Source organism: Aedes albopictus, chromosome 3 (genome assembly GCF_035046485.1).
Source record: "Aedes albopictus strain Foshan chromosome 3, AalbF5, whole genome shotgun sequence".
In the NCBI taxonomy this organism is placed as follows: Eukaryota; Metazoa; Arthropoda; class Insecta; order Diptera; family Culicidae; genus Aedes; species Aedes albopictus.
In genome coordinates this window covers 254,843,989-254,866,545 of record NC_085138.1, presented here as the reverse complement: position 1 = coordinate 254,866,545, position 22,557 = coordinate 254,843,989, and the positions used below count along the sequence as shown (strand labels likewise).

The 22,557-nt window shown below is 38.8% G+C and overlaps 1 protein-coding gene across 1 annotated transcript in view; it reads left to right on the top strand.

Moving 5' to 3' along the window:
* LOC109424429 (proton-coupled amino acid transporter-like protein pathetic) overlaps positions 1–20,895 on the top strand; it is a 48,345-nt gene extending 27,450 nt beyond the window's left edge. Inside the window, exons 5-8 of the mRNA XM_019699533.3 lie at positions 4,182–4,303; positions 19,462–19,788; positions 19,851–20,063; positions 20,126–20,895. Of these exons, the coding sequence (XP_019555078.3) occupies positions 4,182–4,303; positions 19,462–19,788; positions 19,851–20,063; positions 20,126–20,555 (1,092 nt within the window). The 3' untranslated portion in view covers positions 20,556–20,895. The remainder of the gene's footprint in view (positions 1–4,181; positions 4,304–19,461; positions 19,789–19,850; positions 20,064–20,125) is intronic.
* Positions 20,896–22,557: the final 1,662 nt, after the last annotated feature.

Below are 22,557 nucleotides of genomic sequence, written 5' to 3'. Positions count from 1 at the left end.
TTGCGGGCACCGCCAGACAACTCCTCACCTGACGGCTGCCTTAACCGCTTCTGCGAGTGCTTATTACAAGCAGTCCACACCTTTTGGCCTTCCTGCGAAAACAAAGGCCTCCATCTGGGTAGACTTCGTAACCTTTACTTTCGCCTGTTCCCCCGCTGCTGCAGTTTCCACCAGCATCACGTGACCCTGCTCGGCATCGTCTATAGACTTACGAAGTCGCAACAGGGTCTTTTTCAGGTCCGTACTTATGTTGGACTTCATGGACGCAAAGTCGATGATCTTGCCCAGGTATCCCTTAGGCTCCGTTAACGATTGAGCATCTTTTTCAGCCCCTGATCACTCATTCCTCGGCACGGGTCGCTTGACGCCTTAAATTAGGGTTAGTAGCCGGCGACTACACGGATGACTCGAAAGCGGGTGGGGGGTCCATCAGGCCCTGGGACTGTAATCCCTGTTGCTCCACAACTCTCCCGTAGTGGAAGGACCAAGTTGATGTGAGATTTTATAAAACGCACCTCCGATAAAGTTTCAATAAAATTGTCACAATTTCTTACTAGATGACAAACATCAGTGTGCACGCTTCTCATAAGGACACGATAAACTACTCTTCATCATCAAAAACTAATTAAAATTCATCATCGGTAGTTATTCTTAATTTCTGGTTTCCATGTTCCGGTTTACTAATCCTGCCAACGAGAACAATGATAAAGGTGAAACGGATACGTTCCTCTGACGTGATACCCCAGACGTGCCATAATGACTTATGAGTAACACATTTTGATTGGATTGTACCAACTAATTCACGCACCTCCGCTGCCGCCGCCATCTGATCAATCCATCATATGCGGGTCACGTTCGGCTAATGCATAAACAACCAAGAAAGCCGCCACAACCAACGGCGGGCGAGTTGACGAATTTTTCCTCGGAATCCGTGGTGGTGCGCAAACATTTTTGTTTGTAGCCACCACAACGCGCGGTAGTAACGTAATGAGCACGTGCCGCCGAACTTGATAGGCTCGCGCAAATTATTGTAAGCTGTTGTTCGTGTATGGCGGTTTTGTGTTTTTGATTTGTCGCTTGGACCACGAAAGGATTCAAGGTTTTCCATTCAAATGGCAGCCAAATGGTCATTGACACGATTTTGCACGGATGTTTTGAGAAGAATTGTGTTGATGTTAGCTGTTTCAAGGTCATTGTGTTGGCGATTTTAGTTGAATTTTTGATAAACTTTTCGGATTACTTGTTACTTGTTACTTGTTACTTGTTACTTGTTACTTGTTACTTGTTACTTGTTACTTGTTACTTGTTACTTGTTACTTGTTACTTGTTACTTGTTACTTGTTACTTGTTACTTGTTACTTGTTACTTGTTACTTGTTACTTGTTACTTGTTACTTGTTACTTGTTACTTGTTACTTGTTACTTGTTACTTGTTACTTGTTACTTGTTACTTGTTACTTGTTACTTGTTACTTGTTACTTGTTACTTGTTACTTGTTACTTGTTACTTGTTACTTGTTACTTGTTACTTGTTACTTGTTACTTGTTACTTGTTACTTGTTACTTGTTACTTGTTACTTGTTACTTGTTACTTGTTACTTGTTACTTGTTACTTGTTACTTGTTACTTGTTACTTGTTACTTGTTACTTGTTACTTGTTACTTGTTACTTGTTACTTGTTACTTGTTACTTGTTACTTGTTACTTGTTACTTGTTACTTGTTACTTGTTACTTGTTACTTGTTACTTGTTACTTGTTACTTGTTACTTGTTACTTGTTACTTGTTACTTGTTACTTGTTACTTGTTACTTGTTACTTGTTACTTGTTACTTGTTACTTGTTACTTGTTACTTGTTACTTGTTACTTGTTACTTGTTACTTGTTACTTGTTACTTGTTACTTATTAATGAGCTCTCTGAGATTAATTCTATGTTGATAATATGGAACTAAAACCAACAAGGTCTTATTCAAAGCACGATTGCCTCGAAGACCAAGAGTAATATAAACTACCTTATTAAGACTTGCATTGTTTTATGGCATCAACCTTGAAATTGCATCATTTAGCAAGAAATAAAACAACCAAGTTTACCACTTTATTATTTCCAGCATCTCAATTCAGGGAGCGTCGATTCATGGAATGAAGAAAGGTCGTACGATTGTACGTGCTTCCAACCCCATGTTGCTTAGTCATTCATGGAATGCGAAAAAGTTTATGCATTTCTACCCTTACGTAACAAGTTGCATGACTTACTTTCAACCAGAATTAGATGCATCAAGACCCCAGATCTGATAAGAAAGTGACTCAATTCGACTGTCACCGACATCAAACCCAAACCATGTAATCTACCCTTCCAATCGTAACGCAGTATTGTCACGTTCGATTTCGCGACACTTTATAGCGCGCCTCCATCATAACTGTTCTCCAAGTGAGGCGCAACTATACGCTGCTACAACTCATCCCTCATTAACATATCAATCACATTAGTTTTATACCGACCACCGATGACGCGTTACGATGCCATTGATGATGCTGATAAGGTACCCCGGGGCAAGTGAGAATCGGGGGCAAGTGAGACCTATAGCTAGTATTTTTTTTATTATTTATTTTTAAGACTAACATTCTTCATGGAAAACATAGGTATCACACCTACGGATACTTTGAATACAAAAAATGTTATTGTTTCAACCATAAAGAGATCATATACGTTATTGTTGTTCATATGTAATTTTCTATTCACTAGGTAAGATTGACGTGCTCTACTACATTCGTCATTTAAAAACAGATTTGTTATTCTACAAATACTTTTTTGGTTTCAGGATAGTATTTGGAGTTCATGCAAATGATTTCAAGCGAAAAAGCTGTATTTTATTTTTATTTATTACCTTTAGTTTACTGCTCTCACTTGCCCCAGTGCATTTCGCTATCTGGGGCAAGTGGGACCTATGAGAATAAACAAAGACAATTGTATGGGTTCATCTCGCCTTGTCCAACTAAGATGAAATCAGCACGAAAGTCAATAAAAATTGACGTGTTCAGTAATCTACTATTGAATTATACTTTATTACCTCTATTTAGATGATGAAATTCTTGTTAAAAATGGTAAAACCTTGGGTAAAACAAAAAAATCAAAAGCATATATTTTTTAATGTTTTTTTTTTCAATATCTTCCATTTTTTTTCACTTAACGCTGCATAATGCATTCTTCTGAGCATTTGGGAACCATCCATAAAAATTTAAAATAGGGAAATCGCCTTTTCAAAATTCATGATTAAAAAAAAACATTATCTAATGATCGTAAGATTTTGTAAGGGAGAAGATATTTCTGAAAATCTCGAAACCCCAGATTTGCTATTGGTGAGAATCATTAACTATAAAATATAAAGACCAAGTTTCGAAATCTTTTGTCTCTTCACTTTACGGCGCTTTTTGTATAGAAAAAATCAATTTATTTTGCATGAGCTGCTAGAGTTGATTCAATGTCCCCCGCAATTTTATGTGTTACGTAATTTATGCATGATACCATACACCTTTTCTTATTTTAATCTCTAAATCTAGTCATTCATGTAAGAGATTTATGATTTATGTTACCTTATGTGTTGCAACTTATATTAAGCCCTTTGAACAAAAACTCTGAATAGGTCCCACTTGCCCCGTGAAACGCAGTAAATGAAGATCTGCTACACTTTTCATTATATACATAATATATGGAATGTAAACATTTTGAAACAGTTTCAATGCACGTTAATAAGTACAAATATATCAACAACGTCTTCTGGGTCCATTGGAATTATTAAAGGATTTGTGTTCTGAAACTTTTGGCATGACAAATCCAAATTAGCATTTTTTTAGGTCCCACTTGCCCCGGGGTACCTTAATTGTTTTCATCGTACGGCATTTTTATGGCCCCCGTGGCGTTCGTACTTCCGTACTCGCATCATAAATACTTGCCCACCACCACCTCCAGGAACGATCGATGCTGATGAACTTCAGCGATGCATGGCCTTCACCACAAACCAGCTCGCACAGATTCGCATAAATTTTGAGGCATTAAGTACATGACACCCATCCATCCTTGTTTCAAGCTGCGTTGCAGTCTAACCTTTCCTACACACAATATCTACCTACATATGTACATCTACAATAATCACGTATCGGTTGTATCTTCCTCTTCCCCATCGCCAGGTCAAAACCTCACATCAGGTGTGCAAAAGGACGCGGATACCGGTGCTAGGCTTCGCGGAAACGGCCGAACGTGTCTTCCAGTATGGACCCGTCAAGCTGCGGCGGATGGCTAACTTTTCAAAGTGAGTATGTACCAAGGTGTCTAGTGGGATTCTTCCGACACCGACAATATAGCAAATGAATGATTGGAAATTCAGATTGAGGTAGAGAATCCGGAAGGTGTTTGGGCTGCAGATATGCTTTCAATACTAGCTTTACTGAATACTCGAGCAGGCGTGCAGTGATCCTCAGGATATTGTCCAATGTTGAATATGGCAGTGATATGGTATAGGCCAATTATTGCACAAATGCACACCTTGGACAGGATTTTGACAAGGATAAGGACAAGGATTAAGGAAATGGTTTAGACAAGGATTTGGCCAAAAATTTTAACAAGAATTTGAACAAAAATTTGAGCTAGAACTTTAAAACTACTTGGACAAGGATTAGGACAAAGATTTGAACAAGGATTTTGACAATGGTTTTATGGCTCAAATTTCCCAAATGAAACATAATGTACCTCCGAAGCCGACTTACTGATACCAAGACAAGGGCTTAGTGCAGAATTCGGAAGATTTGGACAAACATTCGGACAAGGATTTGAACAAAAATTTGTACAAAGTTTTGAACGCGTATTGATACAAAAATTTCGACAAGAATTTGGAAACGAATTCGGACAAGGATTAGGAATTTGGATGAGAACAAGCATTAAGACAAGAATTTTTACAAGCATTGGAACAAAAATTTCGGCAATAATTAAAACAATGATTTTGACAAAGGTTAGGACAAGAATTTTAGTTAGAATTTGGACAAAGATTTAAACTAGTACTTGGACAACTATTTAAAAAAGGATTTGAAGGAATGGGATAAATATTTGGACAAAGATTTAAACAATAATTTAGGCAAGAAATTGGACAAAGATAGGAACAAGGATTAGAAAAGAATTTGAACAAGCATTTTGATAAGGATTTTGACAAGGATTAGTTTGCATAACGGTCTGTCCAAATTACCTGAAACCTATTTGATTTGAAATTCCACCACTAAGCAGTGCAAAACAAATGTTTAATTTCATATATCTCAGGATCCTGTCGATCACGATCAACGATCAATTCTGACTATACATGTCAATGGTTGCTTCATTGATTGATTTGAACTGGTACCAATTGCACTGAGATCCAACTTAATAAGGGTCTGGGACACTTCACTTATTCTCAAAGTGCAATTGCGGCTGCTCATACATATTTGTTCAATAAGGGCACCGACCAAGTCCTTATAGTTATCTGGGAAGGGATAGGAATGGACGGTTGTTGCTACTAGAGCACTCTGCGTCTCCACAACCCGCACGGACTGGGGTACTTGTTGTTAGACGGAAAGGATGGGAGATGTGGGAGTCACCGTTAGGTCGGTGATGCGATCCATATGAATAGGGGTTATTTATAGTGTTCGTAAGGTGATAGATTGGCCAGGTGTTGCAGAAATGCCGCGAATACAACGTGCCCACACATCACTTGTTCATCGATTTCAAATCAGCGTATGATACAATCGATCGAGAACAGCTATGGCAGATTATGCACGAATACGGATTCCCGGATAAACTGATACGGTTGATCAAGGCGACGATGGATCGAGTGATGTGCGTAGTTCGAGTATCAGGGACACTCTCGAGTCCCTTCGAATCTCGCAGAGGGTTACGGCAAGGTGATGGTCTTTCGTGCTTGCTGTTCAACATTGCTTTGGAGGGTGTAATTAGAAGAGCGGGGATAAACACGAGTGGGACGATTCTCACGAAGTCCGTTCAGCTGCTTGGTTTCGCCGATGATATTGATATTATTGCTCGTAAATTTGAGACGATGGCGGAAACGTACATCCGACTAAAGAGTGAAGCCAGGCGAATCGGATTAGTCATTAATGTGTCGAAGACAAAGTACATGATGGCAAAGGGCTCCAGGGAGGAATCACCGCGCCCGCCACCCCGAATTCATATCGACGGTGATGAAATCGAGGCGGTTGAAGAATTCGTGTACTTGGGCTCACTGGTGACCGACGACAACGACACCAGCAGAGAAATTCAGAGGCGCATTGTGGCAGGAAATCGAGCCTACTTTGGACTCCGCAGAACTCTACGATCGAATAAAGTTCGCCGTAACACGAAGTTAACCATCTACAAAACGTTGATTAGACCGGTCGTCCTCTATGGGCACGAAACATGGACCCTACGTGCAGAGGACCAACGCGCCCTTGGAGTTTTCGAACGGAAGGTGTTGCGTACCATCTACGGCGGAGTGCAGATGGAAGACGGGACTTGGAGAAGGCGAATGAACCACGAGCTGCATCAGCTGCTGAGAGAACCAACCATCGTCCATACCGCGAAAATCGGGAGGCTACGGTGGGCGGGTCACGTCATCAGGATGTCGGATAGCAACCCGACTAAAATGGTTCTCGAGAGTCATCCGACCGGTACAAGAAGACGTGGTGCGCAGCGAGCTAGGTGGGTCGACCAAGTGGAGGACGATCTGCGGACCCTACGCAGAGTGCGGAACTGGAGGCAAACTGCCATGGACCGAGTGGAATGGAGGCGGCTACTATGTACAGCAGAGGCCACCCCGGCCTTAGCCTGACCGGTAAGGTAAGTAAGTAAGGTTATAGATTGTGTGGTGAATACTATGAAGGTCAAGCGGCACACATCTCGCTTTGGTTGCATAACTTGTAGGCGTTATATAGTGCTGTTGGAAGTTGGAAGGAAGGGAAACGACTTTCTCAATTTGTTTCTGGTTCTAGCGATGGCTACGAACATATAAATATACATAAGTTGTGTGTATATGTAGAGAAGAGAGAGAACATAGATAGAAAGATACAAAGTAGGAGGGAAGGAACGAGCCAGGGGTTGAACCCATAACCTTCTGCATAAGAATCAAAAGCAGTAGCCTACCAAGTCCGTTTAATTTCATATATCTCAGGAACCTGTTCATTTTAAAAAATGGTGTCTACGGCAAAGTTTTTCGGTAGATCAAAGGCTCTCAGTTGTTCGCTGTATTTTTCTTATAAACTTCAACACAAATTTTCAAATGTTGATTGAAAGTTCCTCAACAAGTTAGTTTTAATTGGTACAAATTGGATTGGTTGATTTGTTAATTCTTCACGAAGTTAGAGCACTTCTGCTTATTGTACTGCCGTCTATCAAACTGCTACATTACAGGATTAGGAGAACCGAATGAAAGACAATGTATGACTAACATATTAGTCCTTTATTACCTTTTGACTCAACTAAAATATGTTCATATGGAAATAAGTTGCTGCTTGTTGAATGCTTTCGAGAATTGCTAATCATTCGCATGCTTTTGCAATTTTGTGACTTACGCTACCAAGGTGGCACAAACTCTAACCAAACGGCTATTCAACTGAGAGCCCTTGACCGCCCAAACAGCTTCTTCGAAGAAAACTCGAAACTCCTTAAAGCACTCCTAAAACTTCTCTGAAGCCCTCATAAAACCCCTGAAACCCCATAGAACCTCTGAAAGGTTGTTGAAGCCTCTGAAAATCCCTCTAAAAACACACCAAAACGCTTCTGAATGAAACCCGTTGTTTTGAAATCCTTTGAAAACACCTAAAAACCACTGAAAAGCTCCCGAAATGCCTTAATACTACCGCCAGTCGGGGTAACTTTGGACCAAAAATCAAGAAAGTATTTCGCTTGAAATGCTAATATTTATCAAAGTGGTTATCAAAAAGTGGATAGTATATGGTAAATATAGCTTGCGTTGACCATACGGTGTGAAAAAAGTCATATTAAGTTAATTTTTGATTTAGAAAACGTGATGTGAATTTTATGGTTAAGCATACTGTACAATATCGATGTTTTAAAATGCCCAGTAGAAAACAGCTAAACACCGAGCATGTAATGAACTGCTGTTTTCTATGTGTTGTTTGTAGTTGTTTTGAAAAGTAATATGAATGAGTGTAATCCGTTTTGTACCTTTTAATTCCGCCCTATTTTGCTTATCCTTTGACAGATACGCGTATTTCGACTACCCCTTGCATAGGCGCCAACTTTGGAGGGGGCAAGCATGGTTTTGCTCCCCCTCCCAATATTTGACGATTTTTCGATTTTCTCATACAAAAAATCAGAAAAAAAAACTGGCTTTGTCCACCCCCCCAATAATTTGACCAAGTTGGCGCGTCTGACCCCTTGTAATCTTCCTCAGTGTCAGTTGACCACAGTCGTTAACTGACACTGAAGAAGATTACAAGCTAAGAGCTTCCGCTGCCAATGGCCATGTTGTATGTGTATATCGTATGGCAGGCACGAAGACAAACTATAACCAAGGAAGTCAAGGAAATTTCCTTTACGAAAAGTTCCAGGATCGACCAAAACTTGAACTCAATTCCCAACCTCAGCATGATTTTTTCCTTCTTTTAAACATAGGCCGTTCTTTCTAGTAAAATTGCCAAAATAGTTTTTGGCGCTGAAATTGCTGATATTTCAATCATAAATTTTTCCTCTTTTAAACAAAGGCTATTCTTTCTAGTTTAATTGTTAAAATAGTTTTTGGCAATAATTGTTGAAAAGATATAAAACAACAGATCCGTTTCCAGTTTCTTTCTGAATTGCAATTCATCCTGAAGACAATTCGGCCTAATGATCATTCGGCCTAATGACCCTGCATCGTACTGATGGGCTGTGTGCAGGTATCTATATATTCAATATTTTTGATTTGCAAGCAATATTTTCTCACATTGAACTGTTTTGCTCGATTTTTTTAGTTTTTGGTCCAATGTCACCCCCTAGAAGGAGTGAAATTGGGCCAATTTCAATTAAGGCTCATTTGAGAATGGCAAATGTTCCAGAACTAAAAAAGCAATTTTTCTCAAAATGATCCACATATCGAAAAAAATAAGAATGTCCTATTGTTTATTTAGTGAATTATGACAATCGTGTCGGTTTTGTCCGCTTTTTCGTCATTCTGGAGAAAAGTACTTTTTCAGTTTTAGATAATATGCGATTCTCATTCATAGCTTAAGGTTCGAATGAGAATCGCATATTATCTAAACATTGTCAACATTGAAGTTGAAGCATGTATACTTTGAACAATCCTTAGTAATATAAAAATTAATCGTTCTACCGAATTCAACATTGATTTAGAGCTAAAATATTGTTGTTACGACCTACAAAGTGATTGACTAGGTAATTTTGGCTCAATGACACCCCAACCAACGGTACGTCACTAATAACCTTTTGAATACACATGAAAATTCCTAAAACATTCATGAAACCCCCATGAATTCCGCTTGCAACCTCCCAAATGCCCCTGAAATCCCCTGAAACCTATCTGGAAACCAGTGAAACGGTCCAGAAACACCTTTGAATACTTTGAAACCTTACTGACATTAGCATATGTATTATGATTCCTTGCCAAATTTGAAAATGTTTGAGCAAAATTTTAGATTCCTGTGTTCTTAAAGATGCAAGAAATGGATAAAACAACATAGTTAACACATGAATTGTGGGCTTCGTGGTCGTGCGATTATCAGCGTCAATCGTTTGGACGTTGCCTAAGCCTCGGGGTGTGGGTTAGATTCCCGCTCCAGTCGGTGAACTTAAGCAACATCTTATACGATTACTGGTTGTCTGGGGCTCTACTTTGGAAAATTTGGCCAAAAAAAGATCGTAACTCAAGGCGAAGTGGTCCCTCAAATGTTTTTTAGAAATTTTTATACCGATTTTTAGATTGTTTTTTTTTTCATTTGAAGGAACCACTTGCCTTGAGTTACGATCTTTTTTTCGTAAAATTTTCCAAAGTAGAATTTTTTAGAGTTCTCAAAAATTCTATGGAAGTTCAAAAAATAGTCAAGTGTTTTCGTAGAAAAAATACCTTATTCTAATGAAACCGATACTCTTTCCTTATAAGGACCCCATGGTCCGATCATGTGTTTAGAATAGGAGGCAATCAGTGAAGTACTAGATTGAAAGTAATGAGCTGAATTTGTGTATGGTGAGATGATCAATTATCTGTATCTGCAATGAAACGGTGCAAACAGCGTGGATACTGGTTATTATGATTTCTTCCCTAATTTGATTCTGTTTGAGCAAAACTTTGGGTAACTCGTGTTGTAGTATAGGCAAGAAATGGAAAATAAATAAACACAGTTAGCCAAAGTTTTGCAGAATCAGCATCAAATTAGGCAAGAAATCATATTATGTATCCAGTATCCACCACGCTTGAACCATTTTATTGCAGAAACACTAGGGAGAATGAGACCTCTCTTTCTAACCGAAAAAATCCGCATTTATCCGCTGCTATCCGTGGTGAATCACATCTAACCGCTGCTCGGTTAGCAGCGATTATCGACGGATATCAACGGATGAATGTGGATATTTCTGGATAGCAAAAGAAAGAGCCATTCCCCTGGAAACGGAGAATTTATCAACATACAAAAATTTAGCTCATTATTATAAAATTTGCACTTCACCGATCGTATCGTAAGGGACACAATCGGTGAAGTACTAGATTTGTAGTAAGGAGGTGAATTTTTGTATGGTGAAAAGGTAAATTATTTATTTCTGCAATTAAATGATTCAAAAAGCGTGGGTATTATGATCCCTTGCCTAACTTGATGAAGTTTGAGCAAACCTTTGGGTAACTGTGTTGTTGTTTTTATTATTTCTTATTTGTTCAACAACACAGTTACCTAAAGTTTTGCTCAAACATCATCAAATCAGACAAGGAATCATAAAACCCACGTTATTTTTCAACCATTCAAATGCAGGAATGGAGAATTTACCAAACAAAAAATCAGCTCATTACTACAAACCTAGTACTTCACCGATTGTGTCCTATATATCATATATGATACGATCGGTGAAGTACTAGATTTGTAGTGATGAGCTGAATTTGTGTATGGTGAGATGGTAAGCTCTCCATTTCTGCAAGGAAATCTTGTAAAAAGCATGGGTATTCTGATTCCTTGTCTAATTTGATGCTGTTTGAGCAATAAATTGGAAAACTGTGTTGTTGTTTTCTCCATTTCTTGTCGGTTCTACTCAGTTTTCCAAAATTTTGCTAAAACAGCATCAAATTAGAAAAGGAATAATAATACCCACCCATCCTACACTGAGGCTTGCGGTTGAAATTACTATTCTGATAGTTAATTTAAATACACAACGCCTCTAAATTTGTGCAGACTGAATTTCGTTTCATTTCAACAAATTAATGTATTAAATTTTACCATGGACCCGATTTACAATTAAAAAAAGTTTCGGTTGGCAACCGGATTCGAACCAAGAATCTTGAGATCACCATGCTCGCACGCTACCGCTAGGCTATCGAACCGGTTGAAATGGGAGGAAATAAAAACACAAGAAGCGTTTGTTGGTCGATGATCACGTTTTGCCATGGTAAATTTGAAAACATTTTTATGGTGGTCATTACTGCAAGCCGTATTTCAGTGTAGCAGATACGGAGAACTCGCCTTCTCACCATACGAAAATTCAGCTCATTACTACAAATCTAGTACTTCATCGATCGTGCCCTATAGGAAGCAATCAGTGAAGTACTAGATTGAAAGTAGTGAGCTGGATTTTTGTATGGTGAGATGATCAATTCTCCGTTTCTGCAAAGAAATGCTGCAAACAGCGTGGGTTATATGATTTCTTGCCTAATTTGATGCTGTTTGAGCAAAACTTTGGGTAACTATGTTTTTGAAGTTGCAAGAAATAAATAATACAACAACACAGTTACCCAAACTTTTGCTCAAACAGCATCAAATTAGGCAAGAAATCATATAACCCAAGCTGTTTGCACCATTTCATTGCAGAAACGGAGAATTGATCGTCTCACCATACAAAAATCCAGCTCACTACTTTCAATCTAGTACTTCACTGATTGCTTCCTATTGCGATTTCTCTACTCGTTTGTAAATTATTCGGCAAAATCAGGTAGGTTTTCCTTTAAATAAAAACATGGTCGATACGCTTATTTTACGACAGTTTTTTGCCAATAAAGGAACGCCCATAAATTACATCACGCTTTGAGGGGGACGGGTAGTTCGGCAGTTTGTGACAACATAATACAAAATATTCAGAGGTCTCATACAAAAAGCGTGACAATGAAATAGTGCAAAAAGCGTAGATATTATGATTTTTAGTCCTGTATGTGGAACTTTTAGTTAGTATTTGGTTTCTTTAACGGTGTTGAGATAATTAGATATTCTGAATCTGCATGTCAAACTGAGCCGAAATCCAAATTTTCATGAATTTTGGAGCCCGGGAACCTATTTAAAACCCAAATTGGAGTTTGTATAAGAGCGATTTGTCGAAACACCCCTCGTCGCAGTTTGTACTGGGCGGAGCTGTCAAACAGTTGCCCAGCTGTCATAAGGTGATTTCTAAAAATCTCTTTGAAATTGATTTTAGGTGCCAAATAAAGTTCTAAAAATATGAAAAAAATCATAGTGGCTCAACATAAAAAAAATCGACACATTTTTCAAAATTTAAAACCCCATTGGCTTCTTTAACGGTGTTGAGATAATTCCATATTCTGAATCTGCATGCCAAACTGAGCCGAAATCCAAATTTTCATGAATTTTGGAGCCCGGGAACCTATTTAAAACCCAAATTGAAATTTGTATGGGAGCGATTTGTCGAATCACCCCTCGTCGCAGTTTGTACTGGGCGGAGCTGTCAAACAGTTGCCCAGCTGTCATAAGGTGATTTCTAAAAATCTCTTTGAAATTGATTTTAGGTGCCAAAATAAAGTTCTGAAAATCTGAAAAAAAATCATAGTGGCTCAACATAAAAAAAATCGACACATTTTTCAAAATTTAAAACCCCATTGGCTTCTTTAACGGTGTTGAGATAATTCCATATTCTGAATCTGCATGCCAAACTGAGCCGAAATCCAAATTTTCATGAATTTCGGTGCCCGGGAACCTATTTTAAAATCAGTTCGAAATTTGTATGGGAGCGATTTGTTGAATCACCCCTCGTCGCATTTTGTACTGGGCGGAGCTGTCAAACAGTTACCCAGCTGTCAAAAGGTGATTTGAAAAAAAATCTTTTAAATTGATTTTAGGTATCAAAATAAAGGTGCTCTCTCGTTTAAAAATATAAAATCATTATTTTTTTCTAAATTAAAAAACCCAATAGGACAGATTGGTGAAGTACTAGATTTGTAGTAATGAGCTGAATTTTAGTATGGTGAGAAGGTCAATTCTCAGTTTCTGCAATGAAATGGCGCAAAAAGTGTGGGTATTATGATTCCTTGCCTAATTTTATGCTGTTTGAGCAAAACTTTGGGTAACAGTGTTGTTGTTTTTTCTATTTCTTGCAACATAAACAACATAGTTATCCAAAGTTTTGCTCAAACAGCATCAATTCAGGCAAGGAATCATAATACCCACGCTTTTTGCACCATTTTATTGCAGAAACGGAGAATTGACCTTCTCACCATACAAAAATTCAGCTCATTACTACAAATCTAGTACTACACCGAACGTGCCCCATTCTATCAATTCAACTAGTAACCATCACGACTTCCCCTAGGTTTTGTAATGTAATTGGCAATGCCAAAATGTGCCAATCATCTCATGTATCTACCTATTTTGGCAAAAGAAAAAAATCCAATACCGAACACGTACGTAATTAGTGTCCCATATCTCTCAGACCATGTTCGCTTGTTCCGGCGACGCGTGTGTAAAAATATCAGCATTCGCTCAGACAGCCCTGCTATGAGCAGTGGTGGAAATTGATCGCGAACCTGTGCTTACGCGCTACAAAAAAATGCCATCGCATCGCAAACCTTTGCTGTGCGATGGTGTTCGTACGTCTGTGGCACACGATCGTACGACACGAACGCCAACGAGTGCATCGCATCTTTTGCAAGCGCGATGCTTTTTTATTTTAGAGGTTCGCGGCCGATATTTCTGTACAGAAATCAAATTTTGGTAATATTTTTCGTCGATATTATGTATTGGAATGGTACCTGACCAGTATAATCAAAAAACACCCAACTAATTACCTTTAAGTGTACAAAAAATGGCAACAAACCAAGTGCTCTACATTGTGATCCTTCTGGCGAACCAACTGCGATTCTGCTCGTTCGACATTTGTTTTGTGTTGGTTCGTCGATCCGGGAAATCGTGAACCGTTCTCTCTTTCTGGGTTCGCGAGCGCGTGAGCAAAGATTGTGTTTGATGCGAACCAAAAAACACGTCAAGCGCATGATGCTTTCCACCACTGGCTATGAGAAGTGTCGTGTTTCCCCTTATGCCAGAATTTGTTATCTTATGTCTCCGGATGGAATTCAAGTTTGTAGTAAAACATAATGGTTCGATCACAAAAATTTCCCAAATGCACTTTTGGATCAGATGAGATAGACACACATCGATAAAACCGATAAAACGCAATTGCACGTGCGTGTATTATTTAAAGAATGATTCAGTCTCGTTTGCAACTTAAATTACAAACACAGGGTTGAACGAAGTTAGGTCAAGATACCGATCGAAGTCAATCACTATGAGATTGGCGATTGACACCGACTGACTGACTAGCTCCAGCCAGACAAACTTTGCTGGATTGACATTGACGTTGTTTCTCGCTGAAAACCGAGGGATTTTCTGCCAATGTTTACATGCCGAGTGAATGATGTTGATATTGTAGCACATGTTACCGGGAGAATTTAATTAAGATAGTGAGTGCTTATTTTGTTTCCTATACTTGTGTGACACACTGTTTTTCGGTGTGCATGGCTCTTCCACCGAGCTTTAGCTTGAGCTTGATTGACCGCCCATGGATGCTACTCCAGTATCGCCAGACCAGCTACACTAACACAAGGAACCAACGAGATACCTGCCGGAGACTAAATCAGGCATCTTCAGTGTGTGAGTGTTGGTGATCTTCTATTTTAGGCGATAATGGCGCCTGCTACGTCAGATTGCTGGTCAATGTAGAGAAGGGGAAGGATATGATGGTTGCAATCGTTTGTATCCACAGCAGACCGAATATACCTCTACGTCTGCACAAATTCATATGGCAGTGCTTCCCAAACTGTGCGCCGCGGCGCCCTGGTGCGCCGCGAACCTTCCCCAGGTGCGCCGCAGGATTTTGACTTTTGTGACGAAAAAATAAACAAACTCTTTATTTGTATTGCGGAACACCTTTATTATTTTTTTTTTTTGTAAAACTAGTGTCACTTACTTTTTTTTTTAATCTTTCCTGACTCTTCGATTGTTCCATAGGATTTCTGATATCCTTTTTAAACATATCAATTGAAACCACATCTTAAAATTTTAAGCATGTATTTGAAATTATTTTGGAATTCTTAAACTTCAGCTTAGCTTTTGATTTTACTATAACTTGTCCAAAGTTTTCAAATTCAAGAACATTATTTAAGGTACACCGGGGCAAGTTGAACGGGTGGGGTAAGATGAAACAGCGGGTTAACATGATGTTATCTAATAAAGGTTAGCAGTTTGAATGCCATATCATAAAGTTTTTGATTCAAACAAACTTTTGGCGAAGGATAAATTTCCAAATTCTATTGATATCTATTTGAAAACTTCGCATTTCATCTTGCCCCACCCGTTTCAACTTGCCCCGGTGTACCTTACGTTCTTTTCAGAATAATTACAAGGTCTTCAGAACAGCTTAGCGGCATGCAGATTTGTCGATCTGGTAGTGTGAAGAGCTAGCATTGACCATCTTGAACCGGACTGTTTCATCAGTACTGCCGCAGTTTAGCGAGGAACTCGAATAAGTTTGTTATGCTCGGTTTCATCAATAGGATTATATATGGCCAATCCAGGCAAAAAGGGATAAGTTGAAATTTATGAAAATTGGTTCAATCAAAGCCCACCAGGTCTTTACAATCTCTTAATGTGTCCCAGTTTGCCGAAATTTTCCAAAATAAATAAAAGTGTTGCTTTGCAATTTCCGCAAAAAGTTGAAGCTTTGGTCAAGTTCTGTGTAGTCAATTTCATTCAATAAGATGTTTTTAACTATTGCAATCGCTTTAGAATTTTTAGCTGAATTGTTGAAATTCAGCAGCTTGTTTTACCTTTACATTTGAGTTTCTTCTTATTTTTAAAACTTCTATGATGAAATCAAAATGATTTTTGAAATCTTACAAATATTTAAACTATCTTTGGGAAATTAATTTTAAAAAATAGTTAGTTTTCCAAATATTGAATTCTGAAAACAGGATATTAGAGAAGTGTTTGTGATTTTGTCTTGCTGTAAAGTGAAAGTTGCCCAAAATAAAAAAAAGGACTTTTGTTAAAAGCTTTGGTGCGCCGCGACATTTTTGGAAATGTCAAAGGGCGCCGCGATAGCAAAAAGTTTGGGAACCTCTGTCATATGGATGTCGGAGTGTTGGTGGAATATGATTGGCAATGGGTTCACACATTGGTGCGTGGATGCTAGGCGTAAGGTGATAGATTAGTGTGTTTATTACTCTGAAGATAATGAGTCACAGTTCGCTGTATTGCATAACTCGTAGGCATTTTATATGATAGGTATGGTAGTATGTGTGAGGACTCGGTTAATGTTTCAAGAGACTACAGTAATAGACACTTAAATAAAGAGCAATTAACGGTTTACTTTTATTTAATATTCACACCACACCGCTAGCTTGTTTACAGTCTTCTCCCTTCTATACACTCTTAACAATGACTGGCCATGAATATAAATATAAACACTTCAACGTATATTGACCATCAGGTATGCTATTCGTAATGCGGCCGTCAACACAGTATGGAATACCCTTAAGAGGGTTTACATGGGGTTCAAAAGAAATGGGAAAAGTGACGCAAAGTCAGTTTCAGGAAGGCTCAAGGGAAGCAAAAGGGTGTCTCACGTAGTTTAAAGAGGGTCAAAAGGGGTCTCATAAAAAAAAAGTTTGTAGTACATATATCTAGACCAGTTGTGGAAAAAAGTATTGCCTTGAACAATAATTTATAGGAAATAAATAGAATGTCAATATGCTATAGAATAATCAATTATTGTTTAAGGCAATACTATTTGCCATAACTTGTCTAGTCTAGATACACTACATAGAAATACTCGTAATATTATGAGTTGCAACAGATACAATCGTGAAAGAATTATGCCGATAGAGTGAAGAGAAACAAGAGTAGAGTCTGTACAACTTTGATAGTTAGGAAAACCTGGAATATCCCATGAATGCACCAAAAACATTAAAGTTGTGCACTGAGGTTCCATCAGCAGTATATACTATATTCCACGAATATTTTTTAAACAATTTAAGCATGATACAGTATGCAGATATTGTAAACCAAACTTCAAAGGGTATTGGAGGCCATTTGCATTTCACGGAATGCCCACAACTACCACAATATCGAGTTGCTTGTAGCATTGCGAGGTCTAATGGACATCAATGTGAGTAAATATCTAGAACAGAGTGAACACAAATGTTGGTAGATGTTGTAGATCTTAAGAAAATGAATTCCAGAGTAGTTTGGATGACCTAGATCACCCAATTCATGTACCATGAATTTTCTGAGGCTTTTTCAGTACCGTAGACTATATTCTGTGATCATTTAGGCCGGAACAAATCTCGTTTTCTTCTTTTGTCACAGTGCTTGTTGAATCGTCAAGGGGGAGGATAATAAATAATAAATGTATTCGATGGAGAAATATCCAAACAATTAGGCAAAATCGGTAAACTCATCGGATTTATTAAGAAATTTTCTGAGGAACTCTAATTACGCCTTATTTTTTAATTTCTTGAACATTTTATTTGTTTCCCCCCTTAAAATGTTGAATTCCGACTAAAATTTTCCGAGGGGGCGGTGACATGAGAGAAAATTGAAATTTGTGTCAGCCTTATTGTGTATAAAATTTGGTTTAGAATGATGGATTTGTGACACAAACTTCGGAGTACTTTGGAGGCCTTAGAATAGCTTTGGGATCAAAACTTAAGTTTTGATCCCAAGTTTTAAAAATTCAACAGACTATGATGGGTAATAATACATTAGCATGTCAAGGATCAGTGAAAACTATTGATGATTAGCATAACGATGAAATTTGAGCAAAAACATGTAAAATTTATAGAAAAAAAAACAAAAAAGCCACGTATTTTCGGCTACCAGCAAAAGGGAGGAGGGTGCAAAGGAAGGAGGTACCATGCATTTCTCAGCACAACTATTCCACTTGACTGTAAAAAAGTCCAGGGTGAAATGTTTTAAAACTAAGAAAATATTGCATTTCTACCAAAAGAAGATCGTTCCGGCTGTTTACGGGTTAAGGACAAACGTCTTGAAATCCCGCTTCAATAGTGCATCAGAACTTTAAACGCACAAATCTCAAGAAGCAAGCTTCACACAACAGTGTATTTCATTATTCTGTTCTTGCTCATTCGGAATAAGCTCAAAATAAGAAGATCAGGTGTGCTGGTTTTGTTTACGAAGAGATTTGTGCCCTCGAAATCGTGAGTAGGTGCCAAAGTCAGCCATTGTGGCGGCCATTTTGGGATTCTAACAAGTCTGTCCTTAAGAGGAGCTGAAAGGGTTTTCATGATGTTTTTGAAAGACGGCAAATACTGTTTCAGGGGGTTTAGGGAATCATTACGATAGACACTAAGGAAGTTTCAAGGCGATCAAGGAGGGGGTAAAGGAGGTTGTACGTTTACAGAGGAAGGTTTCAGGGCATTTATGGGAAGCAAGGACAATTAAAGACAACTGGAAGGGGAACTAAAGGCTATAGATTTCATACGCAGCAACAGTTTCACAAGCATGTGGAATCTATTATAGATCTATAATAGTGGCTGTAGTTTCAAGGAGTTCCACAGGGTTTCGAAGGGATTTCAGGGGTTTTAAACAGCAGGGTCTCATAGGTATTTAAGAGTTGAACAGATGGATGAGCCTAAACAATATTCGGAAAAGTTCAGCAAAAATTCAGATAAATGTGAAAACCATTTTTCAACATTTGATTTTGGGGAGCGGGACATTTGGCATAAAGTCATTTGGTATAAGGCCGTTTAGCATAAGGTCACTTGACATAAAGACATTTGTCCAAGAGTGTCCATTATGCCAAATAACCGTTATGCCAAATGTCTTTATGCCAAGTGACCTTATGCCAAATCTTTCCGAATACATTACAAGTTTATGTAATTTTACCTTTTTATTATATTATATATGGAGAAACTAAGTAATTACCCCTTCTTTAATCTTATAATTGCAATTCATATTATTCAGAATACATCCAACACGAATGCCCTCTTTTTTGCAGACTCTTCGTGGACTACGGCCTCATGGCGACCTACTTCAGTGCCGGTTGCGTGTACATCGTGTTCATCGGAAGTTCACTGGAGAAGGTCATCAACGCGGCCGCCGATCTGGACTGGAACGTCCGCATCTACATCCTGCTGACGATGATCCCCATCCTGGTGATCGGCCAAATTCGCACGCTCAAGTACCTGGTCCCATTCTCGGCGCTAGCGAACCTGTTTATCGTGGTAACCTTCGGCATTACTTTATACTACATCTTCAAGGACCCGTTGGTGTTCGACGATAAACCAAACTTTTCCTCGTTTGCTACGCTCCCGCTATTCTTCAGGTACATGCTTTAGACCTTTGGTCAGGTTCGACAGATCTAAATGTTTAAATTTACTCTTGCAGTACTGTCATCTTTGCCATGGAAGGCATTGGTGTCGTCATGCCCGTTGAGAATTCAATGGCTAAGCCACAGCATTTCCTCGGATGTCCCGGAGTTCTGAACACCGCTATGGGTACCGTCATCACTCTATACGCCGTCATTGGGTTCTTTGGATATGTACGATATGGAGAACTTTCGGCCGGAAGTGTTACTCTGAACCTACCAACTGAAGACATGTAGGTTTTAACTGAGCAAACCTTCAAACTCAAAACTAACGTCTTTCTTCTTTTACCCACAGCTTGGCGAAGATCGCTCAACTGTTGATCGCTGCAGCGATCCTGTTCACCTTCGGTTTGCAGTTCTACGTCCCGATGGACATCCTGTGGAGGAAGATCCACGACAAAATTCCGAAAGACAAGCACAACTTCTCGCAGATCGCCATCCGCACTGGAATCATGATCCTGATGGGAGGCATTGCGTTGGCCGTCCCCAATCTGGAACCCTTCATCGGGCTGGTCGGTGCAGTGTTCTTCTCCAGCTTGGGCCTGCTGGTGCCGTGCGTCGTGGAAACCGTCTTCCTGTGGCCAAACGAACTCGGGACGTTCAAGTGGATTCTGATTAAGAACGTTATCTTCGGGGCGTTTTCGCTATTCGCACTGGTTTCCGGTTCGTATGTCAGTATCGAGGAAATCGTTAAAATGTACACCAGCGATGGACATACCGAGTAGGGCTAGGATAAGAAGCGAGATAGAGTAGGTTAGCTCCGCGTCGATAGAGCCGTTGTTATGCCATCTTACATTAAGATACTCCTGACGAAGCGGTCGTCGCTTCGTAGAGGATTGATATAGCTGTGCGATTTTATTTTTGAAACGAAACGAATGATTTCATGAACCGTATGCAGGGCCTTACACAGTGATCTAGAAGTGTTGAAAATGCATCAGAGTTTTTGACAGTATTTTACACTGTATATATTTAGAAGATCCCTAATTTTAACGCCTGTCCTAACTTATTTAGGAGTAATGTTTGAAAAACGGAATTCATTAAAATGAATAAACGACTAAAATTGTATTCATGTTGTTTTATTTGTAATTGTCATCTGCCAGATCGGGATTTGGCAGATGGTCCAACCTGAGCTCGTAATAATAGACCACTAAAATGACTAAAACGGCCGCTATGAAAAGAAAAAAATAGCGCCATCGTAGCCATGTGTTTTTGACATAACTCCAGTGCTGTCACAATGTTAATGTCCATATACGATGGCGCCTTTGTTTACATGCGGCGAACGAAAGAAAAGTTCGCTTCATTGATCCATTGATATAAAAATGAATCTTATATGCTTCGCACGCCCGTCGGTGGCGAACACCAACTTTTGAAGGGTTGTTACTGGCATCCCTCTTAAAAGATAACCATAAGATGTGCTTAACCACCCATTCGAGATACAATTCGAACAGTATATGGTATTGTTGGACCGTCTACATTACGGTCCGTATATGATGATGCTTTATTAGGGATGCCCTGCCCAGTGCCCACCTCCTCTCGGTTTTGATAACATTCTGGATGCTGAATCCGCCAGAGTACAGGGAACTCGTGGTTTATCCTTCACCGCCACATACTTTTCTCCTGCACACACTCCCTTTCAATCGTGATATTCCTTCCTCGACGAATCCTGTAGTGTCCTGTTACGATAATGTCCTTGTTGTCATGTTCAGAATGGCTATGCAGATGTGCCCAGGCCCGGATTTAAGGGGGGGGGGCAAAGGGGGCAAGTGCCCCGGGCCCCCGGATTAGGGGGCCCCCCATAAGCACTATATATTTTGTACAACGAATCCATAAAAATGTACACCAAAGACGATTATATTTATTGTATGTCCTAGAGTTGTTATAATTGGGCTCTTCAAGGGTATCCAGATCGTTTATAATCTAAAATCAAAATCCAAAATTTCATAATTTTGAAGCATTGTAACTATTTGCAAATTGGATTCAAAGTTTTTGTGGGTTTTTTTTTTCGGTATAAGCTGCAGTTCTAAAGTCATAAAACTGTTTTGTCAATTTATGTTTTGAAACAAAGAAATTTCGATCTTTTGATTAAACTGAAAAACAATATTTTAATTGCTTAACAACTCAATTGTTTTGAGGCTGCTTTATTTCAGCAAATTCAGCTCTAGAGATATATATCACAGTATTCAACAATTTAGTAAAACGAAGTTTTTGTTTCATTTTGGTATACGCGAGTTTTTCCAAAACCCCTTTGAAAGTTCTTGTTGAGATCAGAAGAAAAACTTATTTATGTTAAAATTACTGCACAAAAGCGTTTCTAAACAGAGTGCGTGAAAAGATCTAAAACAATACTTTTACATCAGTCTGCTGATTTCGGAATATCATCGTATAATTCTGAAAACAACTACTTAATATACATGTGCACAACTTCATTAAGGACAGCTGTTATCATGGGAAATAGAGGATCATGATTCCTGGAAATGTTCCTTGAAAATTCGGGTTAGTTTTGAAAATCTAGTTTCAATAAACAGTGGGTTTACACATCTGTTTCACTGTCATTTTTTAAGAATTTATTATCAAAGTTGCTCCCTGGCATACTAACTTTGTTCAATCAGAATCTTAAAATACTCGTAGTATATTGCAGTCCTAATGAAAACTTCTCCGCATTCCTAGGTATTAAAATGAACGCTATGTTCTAGAATTTGCATAAATCTTATGAATTGGAATGAATGT